Here is a 26,641-nt window from a genome sequence, read left to right on the forward strand (position 1 = left end):
GAAAGACTGGGGTGTTAGAGCGGGGCATGGCTAGAGCACAGGGGCGGTTTTAAAAAAATTTGTTACATTCTCTCAGTTGCTGTCAGAGAAGAGGAGAAAATCCTGCATATGGAGTGGAGCCGTAGCGCTCTGGAAAATAATTCTAACCATATTTATATTAGCTTATTTATAATCCTATTGATAATATTAGAATACTTATAGTTATAAACAATATTCATGTTTTACTTTTTTTAAAAAAAATTGATTTATATGCCGCCCTTCTCCGGAGACTCAGGGCGGCTTACAATGCGTTAAGCAATAGCCTTCATACTTTTGTATATTTATACAAAGTCAGCTTATTGCCCCCACAAACTGGGTCCTCAATTCACCTACCTTAGAAAGGATGGAAGGCTGAGTCAACCTTGAGCCTGGTGAGAGTCAAACTTACAGTAATTGCAGACAGCTGGTGTTAATCACAATGCTATCATCTGCTGAGCCACCAGGCCTGTTTGAACATAACAATGCTCTTTCTTCATCTAACTTCAACGTCTTATCTCTAACCAGGTTAAATAATACTCTGTAGCTCCTTTATCTTTTATTTTCAATGTCGATCTATCCACCTCTGCACAATCCAATATTTTCCGAATTATATTTTCATCTGATGGGGTGTTCTCCTTTTTCCAATATTGTGCAAATACAATTCTCACTGCTGTCAATACATGTAGCATTAAATATATAGTCCCTTTGTCATAGCTTTCCGGTATTATACCTAACAAAAATATTTCTGGTTTTAAAACTATACGCTGCTTAATTATCTTTTCCAACCATGTATGTATTTTCGTGCAATATTGTCCTCCACATATGATAATAAGTACCTGGAGTGTGATTTATCATTCTTCCTTATCAATGCAAGTACAATATTCATTATGTCGTTACAAACATTTAGGTCATATTGGAAGATTCAAATAAAGTCTGAAATTAGCACTGTGTGATCTAGGCTTATCTATCTTGTTTAAGATTCTTAGAAGGCATCATTGCAATGCTGAGTGGGTTTTTGGGGGGAGGAGGAGAAGACATGTTTTTGACTGGGTTTGAAAAAATTCTGGTTTAAATCTCTTAATGGTGTGTGTCTATCAACAAGGATAAATCTAATAAAATAGATTCCACAGTCTGAAAAAAACGTATCATTTGGCTGCACTGTGCTAATGGGTACCAATTTTGCATGAAGAACTCCATATGACCACTTGATGGCAGTAGAAATCTTTATAACTGTAAAGCTGTCCACTCTATAATATGCAGAGTATTAATTGATTATATATATATATATATATATATATATATATATATATATATATATATATGTATATATGTATGTATGTATGTATGTATGTATACATATATATATACATATGTACATACATATGTACATATATACATATGTACATACATATGTATATGTACATATGTACATATATATATATATATATATGTGTGTGTGTGTTTTTCTTCTAGCCAGGTTTTCCCTACGTAGCCAAGGTTTTTTTTGTAGCTCCAGCTCAGTAGAATCTCATCTACTCGGTTCTGGGCTTTTTTCTTTTCTAACACCTAGCAAGCTCTCACTGCTAGGTGGGAGACCTAAATAGATCCATTTCTAGCTCGTTAGCTGTCATCAGTAGGCCACACCCATCTCCTCCCTGTAAAGGCATAGTATCAATTTTCTTACTTCTTCGTAGGGTTTATGTGTGTTTTTCTTCTAGCCAGGTTTTCCCTACGTAGCCAAGGTTTTTTTGTAGCTCCAGCTCAGTAGAATCTCATCTACTCGGTTCTGGGCTTTTTTTCTTTTCTAACACCTAGCAAGCTCTCACTGCTAGGTGGGAGACCTAAATAGATCCATTTCTAGCTCGTTAGCTGTCATCAGTAGGCCACACCCATCTCCTCCCTGTAAAGGCATAGTATCAATTTTCTTACTTCTTCGTAGGGTTTATGTGTGTTTTTCTTCTAGCCAGGTTTTCCCTACGTAGCCAAGGTTTTTTTGTAGCTCCAGCTCAGTAGAATCTCATCTACTCGGTTCTGGGCTTTTTTCTTTTCTAACACTTTTCTTTTCTATATAACATATATATATATATATATATATATATATATATATATATATATATATATATATATATATATAATGTCTTCTTAAGTTTTCGCGGGTGTGTATATGCAAAAAATTAAAATCTCGGGTGTTTTCCCTAGCTAGGATTTTAACCAGAATTTTAAACAATTTTAATTAACTTATTTATCATGACGTGGGAAAACACCCGAGATTTTAATTTTTTGCATATATATATGTGTGTGTGTGTGTGTGTGTGTGTGTGTGTGTGTCTGTCTGTCTGTCTGTCTGTCTGTTATACCAAATGTGATGGCAGGTGAAAGTAACTGATGTCACACAATAAAGCTTTCAAGGACTTTTAGTATCTGAGCCTGAACTATCAATACATTATCAATAAATTACATTATCAATTACATTATCAATAAATTACATTATCAATTACATTATCAATAAATCTAAGTAAGCAAAACAGTTTATGGTGCAAATAGCTGAGGAAGTGCAGCCCTAAGTCAACATGGCATGTTGTGATTCCAAACAAACATCTATGATATGAAGATAAGCTTTTCCCCAAACTGAAGTAATTATAGATAAATACAAAATAAAGGGATTATCATCTCAATTAGCAATTTGAAAACCAAATATTTAAACCCCATCCAAATTCACATTTTGGAAGTGCAAGTCAATTTATTTTCTCACAGAGTGCATTCTGTAGATTCTTTCCAACACAAGTAGTTTCAGTTGAGTATCAGTATGAATTCAATAATCAGTTCTTAAACAGAAAACAAGAAGATCTGAAGATTAAATGTCCTGTGATCAGTGTGAGTTCACACAAGAAAAGTCCAATTTAATAGCTGGAAGGTTTGTTACAGTATTTTCAGTTATGAAAGATACAGCCTCCTTTTAGAACTGAAGACTTGTCAACTTGGCAGCAGGAGCCATCATGGTGAATCAACAAAAGCTTTAGTCATGTCTTTAGATGCCCACCATGTGTTTATGAGCATTTCAGAACACAACTTTTGTTAAGGTTCACTTCACATACTGTAAGGTTTTGTAATTGTCTTCTTCTAGGATTTTTTTTTCAACTTCATAGCTTAGTCTATGCCTCTAGGATTTCATGAGAATGTCAAGTATAAATTCAGTCTCTGCTCAGCTTTTTCAAAATCAACCACAATCAGTTGGGTGTAGTTATGTGAAGCTATTACATAATTTGGTGATGGCTGAGCATTGCCTGTAACACTTTTGGGAGACCAATATGTAAGGAAGGGCTTTATTTGCGAGAATTTGGTGAATTTCTTTATGTTAACTGTGATCTGCCTATTTTAGGATTTGAGATTTTTATAATTTTCCAACTCATGATGACAGAAAATTTTGCTGTCAGTTTCTAGAAAACCTGAAGAGACAGCCTTGTGTCTCAGTTGGTCCCAAAATTAGTGTTTGTCAACTCCTGTATTACAAATTCAACATGTGACATTTTTTCTCTAATATGAGAAGCAGTTTTAAACCACAAACACCTGGCTTCTCAGTTTAAAAATACATTATGTATAGAATGCACAGAAATCTTTTAACAAACTAATCTACTATAAGACTAAAACAAATGCCTGTCTAATGAAGCATTAGCATAATAAATTATTAAAACAGTTCAGTTTAAAAATATCCAATGGTCATTTTTTTTCCCATTTTCTGCCAAAAAACATGACAAATCATAATCATATTTATGATCCTGGGATGCTGCAACTGTTCATAAAAGCATAAATGCAAATCAGTTGCTTATTTATTTATTTATTTATTTATTTATTTATTTATTTATTTAGTGTATGGTTGGTCACACACAGTATTAAAACACTTCATTTTTACAGGTTAAAAACAATAAAAACAATAAAAAAGCAGTAAGAAAACCTAAAACGAAAACAGAAATAACATTTCAAAGTTTAATGTCGAGTTTGGAGATCCAGTCAGTAGCTGCCGTTGTTATGCAGAGGAAGTCCCTAGAATCTCCTGGATACCTTCTGTTAGGGCATTCCCTCACTATGTGCTGGATAGTCTGTCGAGGGGCCCCGCAATCACATTGTGCTGAAGGTGTCTTTCTCATTTATACAGGGAGTCAGCACACACCCCATGAGTTGTTCTAATTCTATTATATGTCACCCATATGTGTCAAGGTAGGCTAAATCCTGGAGATATACTACTAGGATTGATATGCTCGGAGACATCTTGGGGGGAACAGCTATTCCACGCCTCCATCCACTTTTGTGTGGTGTTCTGATGATCGGCCATCAACTTACGCGCTGTCAAGATTGGCGGATTTCTTGACTTTAATCGGCACCTTAAGAGATCAGGAATGTATCCATGTATGGGTAGAGATGAATTTAACAGGATCTTACTATACTCCTGAATGAGAGCTTCTTGTCGTCGTAAGTGCGGGGGGAGTATGTGACTAAGAACTGGTAACCAGTAACTAGGTGTAGATTTTATGCACCCAGTTGCTAAATCAGTTGCTAAATGTCTGAAATGCATTCACGTGACCACCATGTAAGTTCGAGGATGAGATGTAAGTAGCTTTTTGAAACCCTTTGTAACTTCAAGCAGTCATAAGTTAAGCACCACCTACAATGCGGTAAACTTGGCAATTTTTCCCAAAAATAAAAAAAAAAAAGGTATTTTCCTATGGTAAAAAGGTTATTTTCCCATAAGCCTATTTTAGAACAGAATAACTTTATTGCTACTTTGAATGTACACTAATTGGCATACATTAAAATGAAACTGCATTGCATACAGCTCTCAAAGGGTCATCACCTCCCATATATATACAACATAAATATGACAAAATAAAGAAATAAGTACAAAACTATGCATATACCCACATATATTATATGACACAGAGAAACAACAGTCTAGTTCGGATGTGTACATGTACATGGCAAGAAAAACGAATCTTGCAAGTTTACCAGATGGATGGCATAGGGAAAAAAGCTGTTACAGAATCTGGTCATCCTGCTAGAAATACTTCGAAACCTCTTCCCAGAGGGGAGCAACAGAAACAGATAGTGGGTGTATGTTATAGCGCTTATAAGCAGTGTCCTGAATGACAGGAAGTAAGCTTCCTATAATCTTCTCTGCTATCCTTACTCTGCTATCCTTACTTCTCTGCTATCCTTACTCTCTGTATGGACTTTCTATCTGGGGCACTGATGTCACCAAACCAAACAGCGATACAGTTTGTTAAAACGCTCTTTATCATTCCTCTGTAAAAAGTGGCCAGGACAGAAGGAGAAAGATGTGCTCTCCTCATCTGATGCAGACACTGGTTTGCATGCTTCACTAAGGATGAAGTGTGGAGAGACCAATTCAGATTGTTAGTTATCTGCACTCCCAGATAGTTAATACTATTGACTATCTCCACAGCTGTAGCCTTGACACAAAGTGGAATATGACTATGCCAGCTCTTTCTAAAATCAGCAATGATCTCCTTTGTTTTGTTAACATTCAAAACCAAGTTATTTTTATTGCACCAGTCCACTAAAGCCTTCACCTCCTCCCTATAAGAATCTTCATTGTCATCCCAGATAAGCCCCACCACTGCCATGTCATCCACATACCTGACAATATATTTGTAGTAGACTTGGTACAGCAGTCATGGGCCATCAAAGTGAACAGTAACGGACTCAAAACATGGCCCTTTGGGAAACCCGTACTCAAGGAGATGGGAGTTGGAAACTTATCAATAAGGAAATCAAGTATCAAATTACCTAAAAGAGTATTAAAATCTAATAGGCCCAATTTGTTCAGCAAATGCTGAAGAATGATTATGTTGAACACCGAGCTAAAATCAACAAACAGCATGAGTATTTTTCTCCAGGTACGCCAAGCTAAGATGAAGCACGCAAGAAAGTGCATCTTCTATAGATTTCTTGACAGCACAAGACATTAGCTATTATTGTTCTTTTCCTTTTGTAATTTAAATTGTATATGGGTGTAAATTAATTTTTATAGGATACCACACATTCACGAAATAGATTTTCACTATAAATAAATCAGCATAAATCTGCCTTATTCAATTATGTTTGCATATCCTGTCCCTTTCCCCCATTCTTCAGATTAAAAGGTATGAATGAAGCAATATAGTAAAGTAGAATTTAGTCTGAAAAATATATCACTGTGCTTTGGCCTGATCTTTACTGCAACCCAACGAAGCAAGAACCACTTTTTGCTTTCGATTTTTAAAGGCCCACCAAACATCATCATGTTAATCATATCAACCAACAACACATCCGCAATGCCACTGCAGCTTTCATTTGTTTCCTTTTGCTGTGGACTTTATTCCTTGCTCCATTCTCCAAATGCCAAATAGCTCAACACCTTACTGCCACGAGCAGGATGTCTCAACTCTGAGAAAACAAAATGAATTGTTTCTGCTACACATTATTTGCTCACTGTTTCTGATTTGAAGCCAGAATTATCTTTTCTTTTTGTCCTGAAACAGCCTGTTCCAGACTTGGCTGCTGAAACACATTTTGCCAGCACTCCTTGCCCAGACAGTGGCAACCAACAATTTGCCTGGAGCTCTTCCAAGAAAAAACAGACCTAGAGGGAGTTCTTCCGATGAGTGAAAAAACCAACCCCAAAGCATGCAGGTATGTGCAAAAGAAAACAGGATTCCTGGGAAGCCTGACAGAATGATCTCTCCTAACAAAAATACAGCTCCTTTTGTAATTAGTGAGTGAAATGCACCAGGGAACATGGCTGTATTACAAGTGACAGTCTAATTTAGAATAAGAAATCTTGCAAACACATCTTCAAAATACTCCGTTTGAAGGAATATTTATCAGGGGAACTTGGTGGCCTAGTGGTTAAGATTCTGAATTTATCAACCGAAATGTTGGCAGTTCAAGACCCAAGTTCCACAACCCCAGCTCCTGCCAACCTAGTAGTTTAAACATGTAAATGCAAATAGATAAATAGGTACCATTTTGGTAGAAAAGTAACAGCATTCCATGTGCCTTGGCGTATTGGCATGCCAGCCACATGCCCACAGAATCATCTTTGGACAATGCTGAGTCCCTTGGCTAGGAAACAGAGATGAGCACTATCCCTAAAGTTGGACAAGTACGTTTAGACTGTAGTCAACACTTCGAAATAGACTAAGTTTACATCACCACAAAAATACTTTGTAAATTTTTTACTCATGTCGTTGAATAAGAGCTTAGAATAAATGTGAGTTGCCTAATATAGTAGGCTGTCTCCAACTATCCACAATGTTTTCTTAAATATGTATGGTTGGAATTTTTTAAATATTCAGGATGTTCAATAATGAAGTAAGCTAACTTAATTTACAAAAAAAAAAAAATCAGCCTTTCTGTAACAGCTTGATTGGAATACAATCATGTAAATGTTAGGTAATTGCAGCTTACTTAAGTTTATATATGTGATGGCTTGAAAACATGCTCTGTTGACTTATATTGGAGTAAATGAATAGAATTTCAGTTGCATAGTCCATAACTAAAATTGCAATAATTTATGGACAATAAGAATGAACAACAGTTTAAAGATGATTAATCTCATTACAATCAGATTATCAAGGATCATATTTACATGACATTTCTTTTGTTGATTTTTAATTAAAGATTAGAAAAGTTTGCATAATTTTTCTGGTGACCATTCATCTGGATGTAAATCAATCCACTGTTGCTTAAATTCATTAATAGCCAATCCATACCCATGCATTACTGTACATTCTTTACATCTCAGCCTATACTGTACCTTGTGCTGGAATATTTTTTAATAAGGATGATTGCAGCTGAACTATAAAAAGCTAAAGACAGAACTCCACTGAGAAAAGTAATCAAAGAAAACAAAAATAAACACAAGGAAGACTTTTATGACAAGATGATTTAGAATAAATGTGTTAAACTGGCGACCCGCGGGCTGGATGCGACATGCACAGGCCACGCCCACCCCAGCTTCGCAAAGGCAAAAAACATCATGATACATTGTGATACGTCACGTGATGTGATCGAGTTTGACACCCATTATTTAGAAGGAGGTACTATAACATTAATTAATGAGCCCTCAATATAATACAGCTAATTTCAAATCGCCCTATAGCCAAAACTGATCACAAACATTTAGCATTCCTGAATGGATGACAATCTTAAAGAATAAAATTGAAGCAATGTATATAAATGGTTATTTATGTTAGCTCTGAAAGGTTTCAAATGCCACAACGATAAATTTCAATATACTGTCAAGCATTTTGACACAGCAGGAACTATCATAATTACTCAGATATCTGTGATAATTTGAGCTAATACATGTTGGAGAATCTGACCTCCAGGGATGTATGCATTAATCAGATCAAAAGCAAACATTTTGTTTCTATATAGAACTGTTTCACTTGTAGATCAACACAACAGCATAAGCAATTGGCCATTCAGTTACTTTGTTAAAAAAAAAAACATCATCCTGTTAATCACAATGCATGGCATGTGTTTTCCTCAATTATGGGTCCCCTACCAGAAGCCTGGGAGTTTGAGGGTTCTGCACAGTAACTTAGATGTTCCTAGCACCATACTCTTCCAGACAGAAAGCTCCAAGCCATTCTCCCAGCTTAGGAAATACAGCCCAAATGCTCTTATCATTACTGGAACCACTTTAGCCTTTACTTTTCACATTCTCTCCAGTTCCTCTTTCAGGGCCTGGTTCTTGTCCAGTCTTTCATACTACTTCTGCCTGATGTTGCTGTCACTTGATACTGTACATCTTCCATCACTGTTGGTTCTTGTCTGCTACAACAATATTTGGCTGTACCTGCCTGTCCATCTGGATCTGGTTCTTATCCCTGGCATTCTCTATCACCTTCTGTGGAATCTTCCATTTGGACTTGGAAAAATCTAGCCATGCAGATGTTCCTGTACTCAATGCCAGCTATTAGATTGTGTCGTTCAGTATGTGCTGTTCCTGCCCACATATTACATCCTACCACGATGTTGGACTGTTTCTGGGGCTTCTTTGCATCTCAGGTGCTGTCTAGACTAGTGTGATATACCCCTGCTTCAACAGATCTGGTGATTAGTGCCTGTTCTTGTGCTTCTATGATCAGTACCTCAATGTTGTCCTTTAGTCCAGCTCTTTCCAGCCACTGAGAAGATTTCCCAATGTCAGCCAATTCAGTTGTCAATGGTATATCGAATGCTAGGTCTTGTCTTAGATTCTCGTGGAACCTTGTCTACTTGATTTTTACCTTTTATCTTCGGCTGTTATCTTATTCGTGCATTTGTTAGTGCTCTGGATACCCATGACTTGGCTTTGACACTTACCAGACACTGCCTACTTTCTTTCCAGCTGATGCAAGATACAGTCCCTGGATATTCGACTTGGGATAGAAACCTCCATACACGTTCTCCTTTGGCCAGCTCATTATACTGGCAGGAAGTCTGATGACTGACAGGGCATGCTGTTAATGGCATGGATCTTGTTCTTTCCATTGATCTGCCTTTTCAGGACCTGTCTTTCTTTGATGGTACTTGGATGCTGTGGTCTTCCTAGCCTGATCAGGTTCCATGTGAGTATGGAATATCAAAGTACTTGTAGCTGGTCTGCATGTTGCTATGTGGCCTGCTTGGTCTTAACTACCTTCCCTCTCTTTACTAACATCCGGCTACAATGAAAATGAAATCCCAATGTCTTCACTGTAGATCGGTGGTCATGTGGATCAGTTTTCAATTGGGGGCATGCACAAAACAGGAAATGATTTGTTGTTTCCAACCTAAAACAAGTCATGACATTCCAATTTTTTTTTATTTTTTTTCAGGATAGACATAGTTAGGCAGAAACAAAACATGGAGTGTTTTGTTCTTCAGGAATTTCCTCATTCAGTTTTGAATGCATTATGATTAAAGTAACTTGTTTTTAAAACACACAATGCAAGAATGACAGTATTGCAATCCACTAAAATGTGCACCTACGGAATAATTCAGCACTATTCTGCATGGATGCAGAAATATCCTCATTTAAGAATTATTCAAAAGAATCCCAACAAGAGAAATGTAAACTGGATCTATATAGTTGGATGAATCCAAATTGTTATTGTTTTAATATTTTATATTTTAAATACGTTTTATGGTTCTTAAAAAGTTTTTATATGTATTTTGTCTTTTAATTCTTGTTTGGGAGCTGCCCAGAGCTGGTGAAAGATGGATGGCTATATGAATGTTTTAAATCAATAAATATATAGAAATTGTGGTAACTAATAAAACATTATTTCCTTTTACAAACACTCTGTACAAATTTGGTTTCTTTACACTTGTGCTCTTCCTGCTTCTATAGCCATGGGCAGAAAGCAGGTATGAACCAACTAGTAGTTTTTTTGTAATGGAAAGCTGTGAGCTGTGCAAACATCCCAAATGAGCCATGCAATTCACCTATTACCAAATTATTCTTCTTATTTGCTGCTATATACATTTCTTTTACATCTGTACTATCGCTGCCTTGGGCTTCAGGGAGCGTGCAAATTCACTTCTTCTCAATTTAAAGAGGTACTGAACTATAAAATTCAGAGGTAGAGGAAGGAAAGAATATTCTGTTGCAATTATCCTATTGTGAACAGCTGTAATTGCTATAGTAGCAGTAATAAATATAGCAGGAAGGGGCTGTGCAGAACCCAGCAAGAGTGGGCCCCTACAGCAACAAAAATAAGATTGAGTGAAAAATAAGACTCATGCAAATAAAACTGGGTATAAACAAAACCTTCAGAATTGTTTTAGAAGAGTCACCTTCTCCAAAGGTACACTTTGTTTCAAGTGGGTTTACTCAAGCTCAATTTTATGTCACTTAGAAGAGAATTACTTCTGCCTTTTTTTTTGAACTACAATTCCTATTCTGTACAGCAAGTCAATAGTGAGGAATGATGACTGCTATAATTGTTGTATTTTAGACCATACTTGTCATACTGTCAAAAAGCTAGCATCACACAATTAACGTTTTGTGGTGTTAGTTCTTTAATTAAACTCTCCCCTATGAAAATATGTTGTAAAGAGTTTAATAAGTCTAATAGTAAGTTTGGTATATAGCCACAGGTATGGATTTTCTATTTACAAATTAGCCAGAAATGACTAGGCTAAGCCTTGTAGGACTGCTAGCATGTTAATAAACTATATAAGAAAAAATGAAAATGAAATCCCATTTCATATGTGATGTTCACCCATCATATATTGTTTAATGTTACAAAAGTCTAAAGTTTTACTTCGCTTTAGATTATCAGTATCATTTAATCTAGCACTGACACCTTTTTACTGCCAAATGCTTTATTAGTTATGTTTTCTTTTGAAAACCCAAAATGGAAGGAGCCTTTAGAAACATAATCAGTTGCAGCAAAAGGAAAAGAATCAGTTGCAATTTTTGAGAAATGTGTATTATAAAAAAAACACATAAAAAGTAGAATGAACTTAAAAGAAAAATAAATTGAGAAATATGCAACTTCTATAATGTAGTAGAAAAGGCCATATAAATTACCTTTCGCATTCAGAATTTCTTCTTTGATTTTCATCACAGATCTTTGGCCTTTCTTTTCATCATTTCCAGCTGTTAGAAAAATCAAAATAGAGAATAATGAATGACTGGTAACATATTATAAATACAAACATTACGTAATATAAAATACATAAAAAATTACTTTGTATTAAATGTTTAGGTAAAGAAAACAGAACAACGAACAATGAAACAGTGCAGGGTTTTTTTACAGTAAATATAATGTATTTATATGTAGTATTTTCTTAATTAAAATAGTCCTATGTCGTCTTTAATTGCTTTATTATTTACTTATAAATATAGAATCTGATCAGATCACTGTGATCCTGTAGTAGGAAACCATATGCTTGACATAAATATAATGAGTTGAAATATTAATTCAATCTTTACGTGAGTTTTCCAAGAAAGGATGTGGAAAAAATGTAAAACAGTTTTGATGATACAAAAAATGAATATCTAGAGTTTTAAATTAAGGCTATGTACATCAATACAACCTATGAACCACTTTCTAGGGAAATAATAGATAAATGTACCATATTACTCAGTTATTGTGGGTGCTATGCCTGGAAGAGGAAAAGAAAAGAAGAAGATTGGGCTGGGTTGCCCATGGCATTGTACAACAAGGGTGGGCCAAAGCATAAGTAAGTATTGTGGTGTATTATTTGCATAAAAATTAAGGTGCCTAAATAAATGTTAGCATAAATATATACAACCTAGGTAATGTAAATTAAAGTACTTGCTCAACCTGTATTTACATTTTCAGGAACAGCAGAAAAAAAACTGATAAAGAAATAAAAGTAATAAAAAAAGTAATAAAAGTGGAACATCTCCCTGGAAAATTGAAATCTGGGAGCAAAAATTGTATAGTTCAGGTTCAATGTTTTTCAAAAGTGCAAAGATTCATACTCAGGCAAACAAGCCATTTCAAAACAGAACTCTAGCTTAACCAGAACCACTTATAAGGGAATGTAGAAGGAAATGAATTATAACAATAGCATCTTTTAAAGATATAAAGAATAAATAATATCCAAAGTATAAATTTTCATCTTAATTTAATCTGCCGGTTTGTCCATTATTTGCAAAGTGATTAAAACCATAAATGTGATAGATAACATAAAGACATAAATGTTAGAATGAAGAATAGAAAGTACATTCAAGACAGTATTCTATAGCTGAATTTCAAAAACATCTTCATTGTCTGTCCTGCTTTTAAGTTGAAAAGTGGAGAACTGCTATTCTGCTGTTGCCTAAATTTCCATATAATGATTTACATATTTCAGTACATTTTTCCTTGTAATAAATTTGCTAACCAAAGAAACAAAATATTTGCCAGGATTAAATATAGGCAATTTAAAGAAATTTTCCAGGGCATCTCAACATCAGAGGCAGGTAAGTAAGGTTTAGTGCAATATAAAATATAATGAGAAAGAAGAAAGATCGGCTTCTATGGAATCTAAGAACTGTGCAGGGTGGTAGAAAATATAAGTGTGTTTATTTATTTAAATATTTATAGAGCTATCCGTCTATAAGACAACTCTGGACAGCTCACAACAGCAAAGCCACAAAAAAGTGGAAACAATAAAACAAAAACTGTTCCAACAAAGCCAGCCAGAGGCTCTTACCTTACTTAAACCAATCTCTATCTAGGGAAAGAACCAGTTCTTTATGTCCTTCCAGAAGACTAAAAGGGTGGGGACTTGCCAGATCCCTGGAGGGAGGCTTTTCCACATGCTTTAGAAAGGGTGTGCATCCTAGATCCCATTAGATATCAGTATTTAGGCAAACAATGCCCTGTTTGATGGAGGGGACAGATACCCCCAGTGAGATGCAGTCTAGCAAATAACCTGGACCCTTGCCATTAAATGTGACAACCAGGAAAAAAAACCTAGGAGCCTGAAAGGCTAGCGGGATGGATGGATGGATGGATGGATGGGGGAGAGGAAGAGAGAGAGACTTATTCTGCCCTTTTGTTGTAATAGCTTATTTTCTATCCTTTCTATTGATGGCAGCTGGCCTTTTCGGTTCCCAGGCTCCCTGCTTGCCAGCTCTAATTGTCATAGAGGAAAAACTGGGAGATAAATATAGCATCGCTTGATAGAAAGTCTTACACAGTAAACAAAAGCATTCAATATAAGATTTATTTTAAAAAAGCTTTCAAAGCTCTTGAAAGGAGATGAAGTGTCATTAGGTTTATGATACATTGTTCATAAAGCTCCTGCTAGCATTAAAGGATACCATATGAAAGCAAGCATAGATTTTGAGTGTTGTTTAATTTTTTGCACTAAATAAGACTTTTCAATCCTAATTAAATGTAATTAGTGTCTATGAAAGGTAATAGGGGGGTTTGATTTATTATATTCCATTATTATTGTTTGCACATCTTTAATGTGTTGTAACATACCCAGGGTCTCTTGATTTGGGAGGTCTAAAAACTATAAACTAAATTGTGCTAAATGACTAAAAGCAAATTTACTAAATGGCATAATGTACTAAAATGGATGAAGATATCTGAGAATTAGTTTACTGTAACTGTTGTTCAGTCATTTATGATTTTGTAATCTGGTGGATTCCATTTTGCCAGTACTTTAACTCCTTCTGCTGCCTTCACAAAATGCATCCCAAAATATTTATAAGCTTCATGAAGAGTCTTTAATGGTTTCTGAGCTTGGTTGTTTTCTTGCAGTTGTTTCATTACCCAAACTAGGTAACATCTTAAGTGCTACTAAGGAATGGGGTTTGCTCAGGGAAACCCCTAATATAGGTTCCTCATCAACTAGAATTCTTTTATTTCATGGAGAACACTGGGAGCCTTTTAACCTTGAGGGATCAAGCCAATATAGCTTGTATAGTATTGTAACAGGAGGCCAATAAGGAGTTAGGTCCAGATTAATCTGACTCTCATTCAAATCTCAAGCACAACCATCTAAATTATTCCTCCCAAGCATGAGTTGGCATTTGATTAATTGAAGGAGGGAGTGGTTTTCCTAGTCCTCTAGTTATATGCCAAAAAAGGCATGTATCTTTCATCCTAACTGATTGAATTAATTTGTCCACAACTCCCTCAATGTCACATCTTTCTTTATATTAAAAAGGCATTATACTAAGCCTTTAAATATCCCATCAAACCATTTTGTTTTTTTTTATAATCCTATTTCTGGACTAAAGTTAAAGTCCAGATAAGATACTGGACTTCTTTGATAAGAACTGTTTTCAGGTTGGCAGTTAAAGTTTCAAACCAGTCCAAATATGATCTTTTGGGTTTATTTCTAAAAGGTATACATGAATTTCTAAAGTTTCTGTGGGTAGATCTTAAATCTTTCTCACATCCAGCCAACAAAATGATATCATCAGTATATAAGTTTTGGATGTTTCTTCTAACAATTTTAAATTCAAATACCTATTTCTGCTTATGATTCAATATATAAGATGACATTATACTACCTTAATGCACTCCTCTCTCATCCTAACCCATTTGTTGCTCTATAATAGGTTCTAGCTGTTTGTGGTCCTCATATAAATTCTCCAACAAGTAGATAAGGTCAACTGGTGCAACCATGTTTTTAAAGGTTATCTAGTTTCTTGTGGTTTACATAATCAAAAAGCTCTCTTCAATCAATGAAGCAAACAACAACAACAACACAATTTTTGGAATTTTTTTATCTTTTCCATTGTTCACCAGATGTTAAAGGTATAATTCAGAAACTGCTGGATCTTCTGAATCCAGTATGTATATATGGCATCAAGGAACACTGCATTAGAATCTAGTTCAGATGAAGAATTCTGTCAGTTCTTCCAAAATTAATACTTTCTAAATATGGATTATAATTTCCATTATTTTCAGCTAGTATACTTAATGATTTATCATTTTAATTTAGTTAATTAATTTTATTTCTCTTGTACTTCCTTTGGAAAGAAGACCAATTAAATGATCAGAAATCAATGCAATAATTTATATTACAAAGATATGGTGCTATTAACATCTATTTGTGTCATAATTAGAATACAGCATCATCTAGGATACAGGATACCAATCAGGACAGGATGTAAGTATAGCTTTCTTTCTATACAAATATACACTACCCAAAATTCCAATCCTCTGATATTACATAAAAAATATTTGTCATATGTCGCATGGATGGGATATAGCCATGAGTCTGATCTTGTCCAAGCAATTTGCAAGAATCCCTATTTCCATTCTGCTAGCCTCTCATAATAATAGCCCTCTTTTAACACATATACTTAAGAAGTATCTTTTTCATCCTTACATATTAGATCCATTTTCAATTACATCTATTTACTAGTAGATCTCCATTTACACTGCAAATGAAAAAAGCAGACATATGGTGCTTTTTTAAAACTTTCAATTTGTTTGTTTGTTTGTTATACAGAACAAGCATCCACTATAATCATAATCAACATATGCAGATCAAGCAAGTCAGCCAGCAAATTAACATTCCCATTCAGTTCTGTTTAAAAAGAGTCATGGATATGAAATCAAATCTTTTCATTTTTTCAGTCTAAGCAAAGGAAAAAATTAATATCCAAATAGTGTAGTGGGTACATGAAAGGAAGGAACATCAATGCAAGATTTTTATCTGATCTTTCTCCTTTTCCATAAGTTGCTACAGAGTGATTTATTTATTGAAGTCTTCTTTAATCTCTTAATAGTCATTTCAGACTACATATTGTACATTAATAATTATTACTGATCATTAAAAACTCTTGTGCATTTTGTTTCATACTGGTATAGTTTAAACTAAATTACTAAACTCTCTACCAAAGTGTGGAAAAATGAGTGGTCATTTACTAATGCAGTTTGATTTGAATTCACTCAATTTCTTTTAATCAGTCTATACATTCTCATCTTCAATATTGAGAAATGTTATTAAAATTAACAAATTAAAATTAACAACAACAACATCTTGAAACCACACTTGAAATTGGTTTGGAAATCATGATTCTTTAAAAAATGTATTGTTATCAATGTATAATCCTTTTGCAATCCAATTACAGAAAAATAAATGTAGCAACTTTTTCATAAACAGATGTTTCTATAAAATAATGCAAAATATTATACCTTCAAGTCACTTATCACACAATAAATGAACTTTTTTATTTCAAGAGTTATAAAAAGGATTAGCAATCACAGCCTATTTTATTTTAATTTTAGCTGCACAAAACCACTAATAACCTTGATGGAATAACTTTTTTTCAGTTTGCTCCCTAGCTGATGACTAAATAAGCACTTTGTTACTAGAATTCCATCCCTTTATTTTTTTGAGCAATTTCTACTGACAAAACATAAACATAAACATGAGCTCATACACTTGGCCAATAAAACGAATGAATAACATACTGTATAACAAAGTGTTAGACTCTACAATGGAAACTTTCTAGTATAAATATATCATCTCTTTATACAACAAAAGGAATATTTGTATAACTTTTTTCTAATGTATTTTTTGTATTTAACTATGGTCATTTGAGATTTTTTGAGCAGATAAAATGTCATTATTTTGCTAATCTACAATATGTCACTAGGGAAAGAGGATTAAAACAACATTTTCCATGCTGTAATATAGGCCTAAATACAAAAGTTTTATAAGATACAGTAGGTGATGTAATTTATTGTCTATCAGATGATACAACTTGTTATCATTTTTTTTTTTTTTTTTTTGTTCCTATTTCTATACCGCCCTTCTCCAAATAGGACTCAGGGCGGTGAACAGCCAAAGTAAAAAACAGAACATACAAAATTTAAAAGCAGTTTAAAATAATTAAATATTTTGGCGTAAATTAAAACAACCCAATTTAAAATCAATTTAAAATTTAACTCAAGCCAGCCCAGCTAGTTGAAATAAATGGGTTTTCAGGGCCCGACGAAAAATCCGGAGGTCTGTTATTGTACGTATCTCTGGGGGGAGGTTGTTGCAGAGGGTGGGCGCCGCCACAGAGAAGGCTCTCCCCCTGGGAGTCGCCAGCCGACATTGTCTGGCAGACGGCACCCTGAGGAGGCCCACTCTGTGCGAGCGTACTGGCCGGTGGGAGGCTATTGGTGGCAGAAGGCGGTCTCATAAGTACCCCGGCCCTAAGCCATGGAGCGCTTTAAAGGTGGTCACCAACACCTTGAAGCGCACCCGGAAGACCACCGGGAGCCAGTGCAGCTCGCGCAGGGGAGGTGTCACATGGGAGCACCTCGTCGCCCCCATAATCCCCCGCGCAGCCGCGTTCTGGACCAGCTGGAGTCTCCGGGTGCACCCCAGGGGGAGCCCCATGTAGAGAGCGTTGCAGTAGTCCAGGCGGGAAGTGACGAGTGCCTGAGTGACTGTGCGTAGGAAGTCCCGATCTAGAAAGGGGCGTAACTGGCGTATCAGGCAGACCTGATAAAAAGCCCCCCTGGCCACGGCCGTCAAATGATCTTCTAAAGACAGCCGTGCATCCAGGAGGAAGCCCAAGTTACGAGCCCTCTCTGTGGGGGCGAGTGATTCGCCCCCAATAGCCAGCGATGGCATCAGCTGGCTATATCGGGACGCCGGAAGCCACAGCCACTCGGTCTTGGAGGGGTTGAGTCTGTTTCTCCCCATCCAGGCCCGCACGGCCTCCAGGCACTGGGACATCACTTCAAGGGCATCGTTGGGGTGGCCTGGGGTGGAGATGTACAGCTGGGTGTCATCAGCGTACTGATGGAACTCCACCCCGAAGCCATGGATGATCTCACCCAACGGCTTTACATAAATGTTGAACAGAAGGGGCGAGAGGACCGACCCTTGTGGCACCCCACAAGCAAGGTGCCTCGGGGTCGACCACTGCCCCCCTGTCAACACAGATTGCGACCGGTCAGAGAGGTAGGAGGAGAACCACCGCAGAATGGTGCCCCCCACCCCCAACCCCGCCAACCGGTGCAACATGATACCATGGTCGATGGTATCAAAAGCCACTGAGAGGTCTAACAGGACCAGGATAGAGGAGCAACCCCTATCCCGAGCCCTCCAGAGATCATCCACCAACGCGACCAATGCCGTTTCCGTGCTGTGCCCAGGCCGGAAGCCGGACTGGAGCAGGTCTAGATAGACAGCTTCATCCAGGTACCGGGGAAGCTGTTGCGCTACCACACTCTCAACAACCTTCGCAACAAAGCGAAGGTTGGAGACTGGACGATAGTTGGCCAAAACAGCCGGATCCAGAGAGGGCTTCTTGAGGAAGGGCCTCACAACCGCTTCTTTCAAAGCGGCCGGCAGGACCCCCTCACTCAAAGAAGCGTTAACAATCTTCTGGAGCCAGCCTCGTGTCACCTCCCGGGAAGCCAGTACCAACCAGGAGGGGCACGGAAATCTAGCTAGATTTCGCCGCTTTTATCGCCACTAGGTAGGTCTTAATATGAGACCTCACCAGTGTTCGGTCGGATTCGGAGCGGCTGGTTCTCCAACTACTCTCCAGGCGTCTTTTCCGGCGCTTCATCTCCCTAAGCTCCTCGGAGAACCAAGGAGCTAGGTGAGTTCGGTGCCGGGTCAGAGGCCGCAAAGGCACGACACGGTCCAAGGCCCCGGCAGCCGCACTATCCCAGGCGGCCACCAGGTCTTCAGCCGAGTCATGAGCCAGAGTCTCAGGAAATGGCCCAAGCTCCATCTGGAACCTATCAGGGTCCATCAGGCGCCTGGGGCGGAACCACCTGGTCGGTCCCGCCTCCCTGCGGCGGGGTGCAGCGGTTAGAAAGTCCAGTCGAAGGAGCAAGTGGTCAGACCATGACAAGGGTTCGATGGCTATATCCCCTATATCAAGGCCACTCAACCACTGACCAGAGACAAAAACTAAGTCCAGAGTGTGTCCCCCTGTGTGAGTGGGGTCATGAATTAATTGAGTGAGGTCCATGGCCGTCATGGAAGCCATGAACTCTCGAGCCACCTCAGACGTTTCACCGATAGATGGCAGGTTGAAATCCCCCATGATAACAAGTCTGGGGGTGTCCACCGCCACTTCGGCTATAACGTTAAGCAGCTCGGGCAGGGCCGTTGCCATGTGGCAGGGAGCCAGGTATGTGACCAACAAGCCCATCTGTACTCCACAACCCCACTTCACAAAGAGGGACTCACATCCGGCTATCTGTGGAACAGTGGTCTCCCTTGGATCCAGACCTTCCTTTATAATAACCGCCACCCCCCCCACCCCTGCCCTGAGCCCTCGGCTGATGAAATGCACGGAAGCCTGGCGGGCATATATCCACGAGGGGAACTCCCCCCTCCTGGCCCAACCAGGTCATTATCATTATCATTATATAATAAAAATATTTATTATTATATAATAAAAATAAAAAGCAGGAAAAAATGTTTTCTCAGACCAGTTATTTCTTTCAAAATAAACATCTTAAAGAACAAAAAAATTCAGAGAAAGATGGAACAACAATTCAATAATCATCTTAATACTTACTTTAATTCTAATGCTTAAGACTTTAACTCTTGACTAAACTGTCAAAACACAGGTAAGTGTATTTATAAATTTTGTTTTAAAAAATCACAATTAGTTTCTAACTAGATAACTATTCAAAGATATTATTCTGTAATAATTTCTAATCTTGTCCTTAATTTCCATATTCGTATAAATATCAAACAGGAATTCATCACCAGGCCCTCCCATGATAAAGAGTCTAGAACAGTGATGGCTAACCTTTTTGCCATCGCATGCCAGGAGAGGGAGGGCGGGGGAGGGTCCATGCACATGTGTGCGCAACCCCCTCCCCCCTCCCCTCTGCTCCTGGCACATGATGGCCTGGTAGGCCCGTTTTTCTTTCTTACCTGGTTCCAGATCCTCTCTGTGTATCTGGGAACGGCGAAAACAGCCTTTCCCACTCCCTTGGAGGCCCTACGGAGGCTGAAAAGGCCCATTTCCCAACTCCCGGTGGGACAGGAAGTGACATTTTTTGCTGTCCCCAGCCTCCAGAACCTCTCTAGGAGTCTCTAGGAGCCTCTCTAAGAGTCTGTAGGAGCCTCTCTAGGAGTCTCTGGAGGCTGGGGACATATTAGTGGCGTGCCCACTAATATGGCTCCGCATGCCACCTGTGGCACGCGTGCCATAGGTTCGCCATCACAGGTCTAGAACAATTACTGAATCAAAACTTCAAGAATCACCAGATCTTTCTTTTTCCAACAAACACCATTTTAAAGTTTAGCGAATTTTATGTCACAATTAAATCATGAACAAAATCTTTCTAGATTAAAAGAAGTTACATTGTCAAAAAATAGTTTAAACAGAACTGGATGAGCCTATAAAGATTTTGAAAACAGGTCACTTTATATTTGAAAAAAGGAAACGTGAAGATAAATTTGTTGCTATCCAAAAGAATTTGAATAACTATCGATAAATCTATTATGGCAGGAAAATATTTTAGTCAATTTGAATTTTTTGAATATCTTTGATACATTCACAACAGATATAAACAATAATCAGGTAATCAAATTAACACATTAAATAGGTAGTCGCATTTGAAGTCTCCAGACCTTACTAGCATATGAGAGAGAATTGGGGGTGGGGAGAAAATGGGAAGGCTAGTTGTCAAAAGATATGATATTTGTAGTTTGGTCAAATGGTTAAGACACTAAGTTAGAAAGCAGGAGACCATAAGTTCAAGTCCTGCCTTAGCCATGAAAGCCAGTTGGATGATCTTGCGCCAGTCACTCTTTCTCAATTCAGCTCACTTCAAACGTTTGTAAGTAAGCATGATATATTTTCAGGATATTTCATTTCATTTTCATTTCATTTTATTAGATTTCTATACTGCCCTACTCCCGAAGGACTCAGGGTGGTGCACAGCCAAACAATAAAAACACATACAATACAAAATTTAAAAAATAGAATAAAATCAAATTAAATAATTTTGGTCCCAACAAATTTAAAACCCCAAACTTTTAAAACCAATTTAAAATTGAATATATAAAATACTAAAAGATATTTAAAATTTTAAAAATCTTTTATAAAAGAGGGGGAAAATTAGGCCAGGCCGGCCTGGTGAAATAGTAAGGTCTTTAAGGCGCGGCGGAAGGTGCGCAGATCCGGGATCCTCCGTATCTCTGGGGGGAGCTCGTTCCAGATAGTAGGTGCCCCCGCAGAGAAGGCTCTTCCCCTGGGGGCCGCCAGTCGGCATTGTTTGGCTGACGGCACCCGGAGGAGTCTCTATGGGAGCGTACCGGCCGGTGGGAGGCTATTGGTGGTAGTAGGCGGTCCCGCAAGTACCCGGGTCCTAAGCCATGGAGCACTTTAAAGGTGGTAACCGGAACCTTGAAGCGCACCCAGAAGACCACCGGGAGCCAGTGCAGCTCGCGCAGGAGGGGTGTTACATGGGAACGCCATGTCGCTCCCATTACCACCCGCGCGGCCGCACTCTGCGCCAGTTGGAGCCTCCTGGTGCTCCTCAAGGGGAGTCCCATGTAGAGAGTGTTGCAATAGTCCAGGCGGGAGGTGACAAGGGCATGAGTGACCATGCGTAACGAGTCCCGATCCAGAAAGGGACGCAACTGGCGAATCAGGCGAACCTGATGAAAAATCCTCCCGGTCACGGCCGTCAAGTGCTCTTCTAAAGACAGCCGTGAATCCAGGAGGTCGCCCAAGTTGCGAGCCCTCTCCGTGGGGGCCAATGATTCGCCCCCAATAGTCAGTGATGGCGTCAACGGACTATATCGGGACGTCGGAAACCACAGCCACTCAGTCTTGGATGGGTTGAGTCTGTTCCTCCCCATCCAGATCCGTACGGCCTCCAGGCACCGGGACATCACTTCAAGGGCATCGTTGAGGTGATCTGGGGTGGAGATGTACAGCTGGGTGTCGTCAGCGTACTGATGGTACTCCACCCCAAAACCACGGATGATCTCGCCCAGCGGCTTCACATAAATGTTGAACAGGAGAGGCGAGAGGACCGACCCTTGCGGCACCCCACATATGAGGGGCCTCGGGGTCGACCTCTGTCCCCCTGTCAACACAGACTGCGACCGGTCAGAGAGAAAGGAGGAGAACCACCGCAACACAGTGCCTCTCACCCCCAACTCTTCCAACCGGTGCAGCATGATATCATGGTCGATGGTATCAAAAGCCGCTGAGAGATCTAACAGGACCAGGACAGAGGAGCACCCCCTGTCCCGAGCCCTCCAGAGATCATCAACCAACGCGACCAATGCCGTTGCCGTGCTGTACCCGGGCCTGAAGCCCGACTGGAACGGATCCAGATACGTCTTTTCATCCAGGTGCTGGGAGAGCTGTTGCGCGACCACACTCTCAACAACCTTCGCAGCAAAGCGAAGGTTGGAGACCGGACGATAATTTACCAACATTGCCGGGTCCAGGGAAGGCTTCTTGAGGAGACGCCTCACCACCGCCTCTTTCAAGGCAGTGGGAAAGTCACCCTCACTCAGCGAAGCATTTATAATCCCCTGGAGCCAGCCTCGTGTCACTTCCCGGGAAGCCAGTACTAACCAGGAAGGACACGGGTCCAATAAACAAGTGGTCGTGTTCAGTCTACCCAGAATCCTGTCCACGTCCTCAGGGGTCACAGGATCAAACTCATCCCAGATAACATTCTCAAAACCTGCCCCTGTCTCTCCCCCTGAGACTACCCAGTCGGAGTCCAAATCTTCCCGAATCTGAGTGATTTTGTCATACAAATACTGAACAAAATCCTCGGCTCTACCCTCCAAGGGGTCCTCCCGCACTTCCTGGTGGAGCAGGGAGCAGGTCACCCTAAACAGGGTGGCCGGGCGATTATCTGATGACGCAATAAGAGCAGCAAAATAACTACATTTCGCTGCTTTTATCGCCACTAAGTAATTCCTAATGTGGGATCTTACTAGTGTCCGGTCAGATTCAGAAAGACTGACCCTCCAACTACTCTCTAGGCGTCTTTTCCGGTGCTTCAACTCCCTCAGCTCCTCGGTAAACCAAGGAGCCAATTGAGATTGGCGCCGGGTCAGAGGCCGCAAAGGCACAACCCGATCCAGAGCACCAGCAGCCGCCCTATCCCAGGCGGCCACCAGGTCTCCAGTCGAGGTGTGTGCCAGAACCTCAGGAAATGGCCCAAGCTCCGTCTGGAATCTGTCAGGTTCCATCAGGCGCCTGGGGTGGAACCATCTTACCGGCTCCGCCTCCCTGCGGCGGGGTGCAGCGGTTCGAAAGTCGAGACAAAGGAGAGAGTGATCTGACGATGACAAGGGTTCAGTAACTATATCCCCTATATCAAGATCCCTCAACCGCTGTCCAGAGACAAAAACCAGATCCAGCATGTTTCCCCCTGTGTGGGTAGGGCCATGAATTAACTGGGTCAGGTCCATAGCTGTCATGGAAGCCATGAACTCCCGAGCCATCTCTGACGTCTCACCCACGGACGGCAGGTTGAAATCCCCCATGACCATAAGCTTAGGGGTATCAACCGCCACCGCGGCGATGACGTTGAGTAGCTCGGGCAGGGCTGTTGCCACGTGGCAGGGAGCCAGGTACGTGATCAGCAAACCCATCTGAACCCCATGACCCCATTTCACAAAAAGGGATTCACAGCCGGCCATCTGAGGAACAGTGGCCTCCCTCGGTCTCAGACCTTCTTTAATGATAACCGCTACCCCCCCCGCCCCTCCCCTGTGACCTCGGCTGATGGAATGCTTGGAAACCTAGCGGGCACATTTCAACGAGGGGAACCCCCCCTCCTGGCCCAACCAGGTCTCCGTAATACCTGCCAGGTCTGCACCCCCCTCCTGAACAAGATCACAGATGAGGGGGGCTTTATTTACTACGGACCTGGCATTGCACAGCTTCAGCCGAAGGCCTGGGTCCTGAGGGACTATGCAACCTGAGGAGCAAGTAGAGCCTTGGGGGCCGGAGCACGCCACCGCTCGTAGACAGTGAGTGCGCACTCCCCTAACACGATATGGCCCCCTGCTCCCGCCATATCTACCCCTCCCACCTACAGTACTGATGTTCAAAAAACTATCCGGACAAGCTCTAACCCCCCCTCGATCCCGGGTCCCCCATCCCCCACGCCACGCTTCACTGCCAGACCCGACCCTCCCCCTTGTGGGTTATCCCCCATACCCACAGCCCGAATTCCAATCTGACCCTCCCCCTCCCTAGGACCCCTTAAAAATTTAACTAAAAATTTTGTTAGAAAACCCCTCAATCCCCTCGTTTTCACATGCCACCTCTCTGGGTCCCAAAACCCTTCCTTGAGGTGGGCCCTCGATAGTGAGGAGGGCCACATCTGCGAGAAGGGGGAATCTCGCAGCGCAAGAAGATCTGCAGTCGTATACATCTCCAAAATGCAGCGATGGAGGCCCAAAGCTCAGACAGGGGACTTCACAAAAGATGTAGCACAGCCAATTGTTCATCGATGTGCTGTTGGTATCTCAACTTGTCTTGCAGATGAAGAAGACAACTCACTATTTGGGGTTTATTTGATTAGTCCTAATAAAGGTATCACTCTTGTTTTATAGTAATTTCACTTCCTGCCTTGTATGAATATGGTTTTTAAAATATATTTTAATCATACATACACACATACATTTGGAACATTTCTTTCAATATTTTCTATTTCAACAAAGGTGTTTATGATTTTATCATTACTTTCACAAATGTTTCAAAATGCAAACTATATGTTGTTTTGATTTTAAAAACTAAAGGCAGTCTACTAGTCATCAGCTCAATACCAGAAAAACTTACATTTTCCAAGCAATTATTTTTCTTTGCTTACTTAATAGAACTTTGCACTAGCAAAGCAAGCTGTATGTAACAATTCTTTTGTATTTGTATTTATATTTCTTCTCCAACTGCAACCTTCTTAAACCTGTTCAATATCTATAACTTAAATGTTTTCCTAATTATGTCAAATATTCTTCTTCAAGCCTCTATGTTACAAAGCAATCGTCTTCTGAGGGAAATTACTAGATTTAAAATGCTATTCAGATATTTCTAGAGGGATTTAACAAACAAGATAAAAACATGCAATTAACAGATAATAACACAACAATAATACCTATTATAACGTGCATTCCAAGTCTTGCCAAATTCTTCACAGTATGGTAACCAATTCCTTTAATTCCTCCAGTTACCATGGCAACATTACCATTTTGTAGAGGAAAAACTGCCCAAAAAGACAAAATAAAATAGTTAGGAACTGTTTTGCAACAAAAAAATTGCTCATCAAAACAGAAGTATCACTGACCAACATTTCACATGTTAATTACAATGATGCTTGTAGTTGCAACTGTTTCCCAAGGCACTTTATATAGCAGTACAATGATAAAAAAATATTTTTTTAAAAAAAATCAATATTATCAAAATTGATATTTTTTTAAATGTTTCTCAATCACATTTTAATAAATGGCCCAAAACCTGACTGTTGCAGCTGAAAATAATTATTATTATAATAATGTAATGTACGATTTAATTTCGTGATTTTAATATACAATGCCACATTAAATAAAACCAGTGAACTACATTGAAATGGTATATTAGGTATATCGGTCACTTTCATGAATAAAGGCAAATATACCTGTCCCAGGATAATGTCTCAAGATCGAATCTGGGTTGGTCACCGGGACCAGAGGTTTAGTCTTCTGAGCTTTCAGATTCGTGCTGGAGCCCATCTTCAAGTAAATTCTCTCTACTGGAATATGTGCTTTGGGCTATTCTGTGAGTTGTATTGGTATCTTGAGTAGCTTTGGAGCTCGAATTTGAATATGAACTTTGGCAATCTTTATAAAGTGAAAAATTAATGAAATGTCTAAATACATGGAATTGGGCACCCAGAAGTTTGTATTAGGAAGCTTTTGGTTTGGTTCTGCAACCCAACAAGACAGACACAGACTTCAGAAGATAATTAGAACTGCAGAAAAAACAATTGCTACCAACCTTCCTTCATTGAGGACTTGTATACTGCACGAGTCAAAAAGAGGGCTGTGAAAATATTTACAGACCCCGCACATCCCGGACATAAACTGTTTCAACTCCTACCCTCAAAACAATGCTATAGAGCACTGCACACAAGAACAACTAGACACAAGAACAGTTTTTTCCTGA

General features: G+C 39.5%; 1 protein-coding gene across 1 annotated transcript in view; it reads right to left on the reverse strand.

The window, feature by feature from the left end:
- The window catches only part of DHRSX (dehydrogenase/reductase X-linked), a 104,259-nt gene extending 78,051 nt beyond the window's left edge, over window positions 1-26,208 (reverse strand). The window contains exons 1-3 of the mRNA XM_070943588.1: window positions 26,115-26,208; window positions 25,596-25,703; window positions 11,582-11,650 (exon numbers count right to left, since the gene is read on the reverse strand). Of these exons, the coding sequence (XP_070799689.1) occupies window positions 11,582-11,650; window positions 25,596-25,703; window positions 26,115-26,208 (271 nt within the window). The remainder of the gene's footprint in view (window positions 1-11,581; window positions 11,651-25,595; window positions 25,704-26,114) is intronic.
- Window positions 26,209-26,641: the final 433 nt, after the last annotated feature.

The sequence above is a fragment of the Pituophis catenifer genome, unplaced genomic scaffold (assembly GCF_029215685.1).
Source record: "Pituophis catenifer annectens isolate HBS135680 unplaced genomic scaffold, rPitCat1.0.hap2 SCAF_4, whole genome shotgun sequence".
NCBI lineage: Eukaryota > Metazoa > Chordata > Lepidosauria > Squamata > Colubridae > Pituophis > Pituophis catenifer.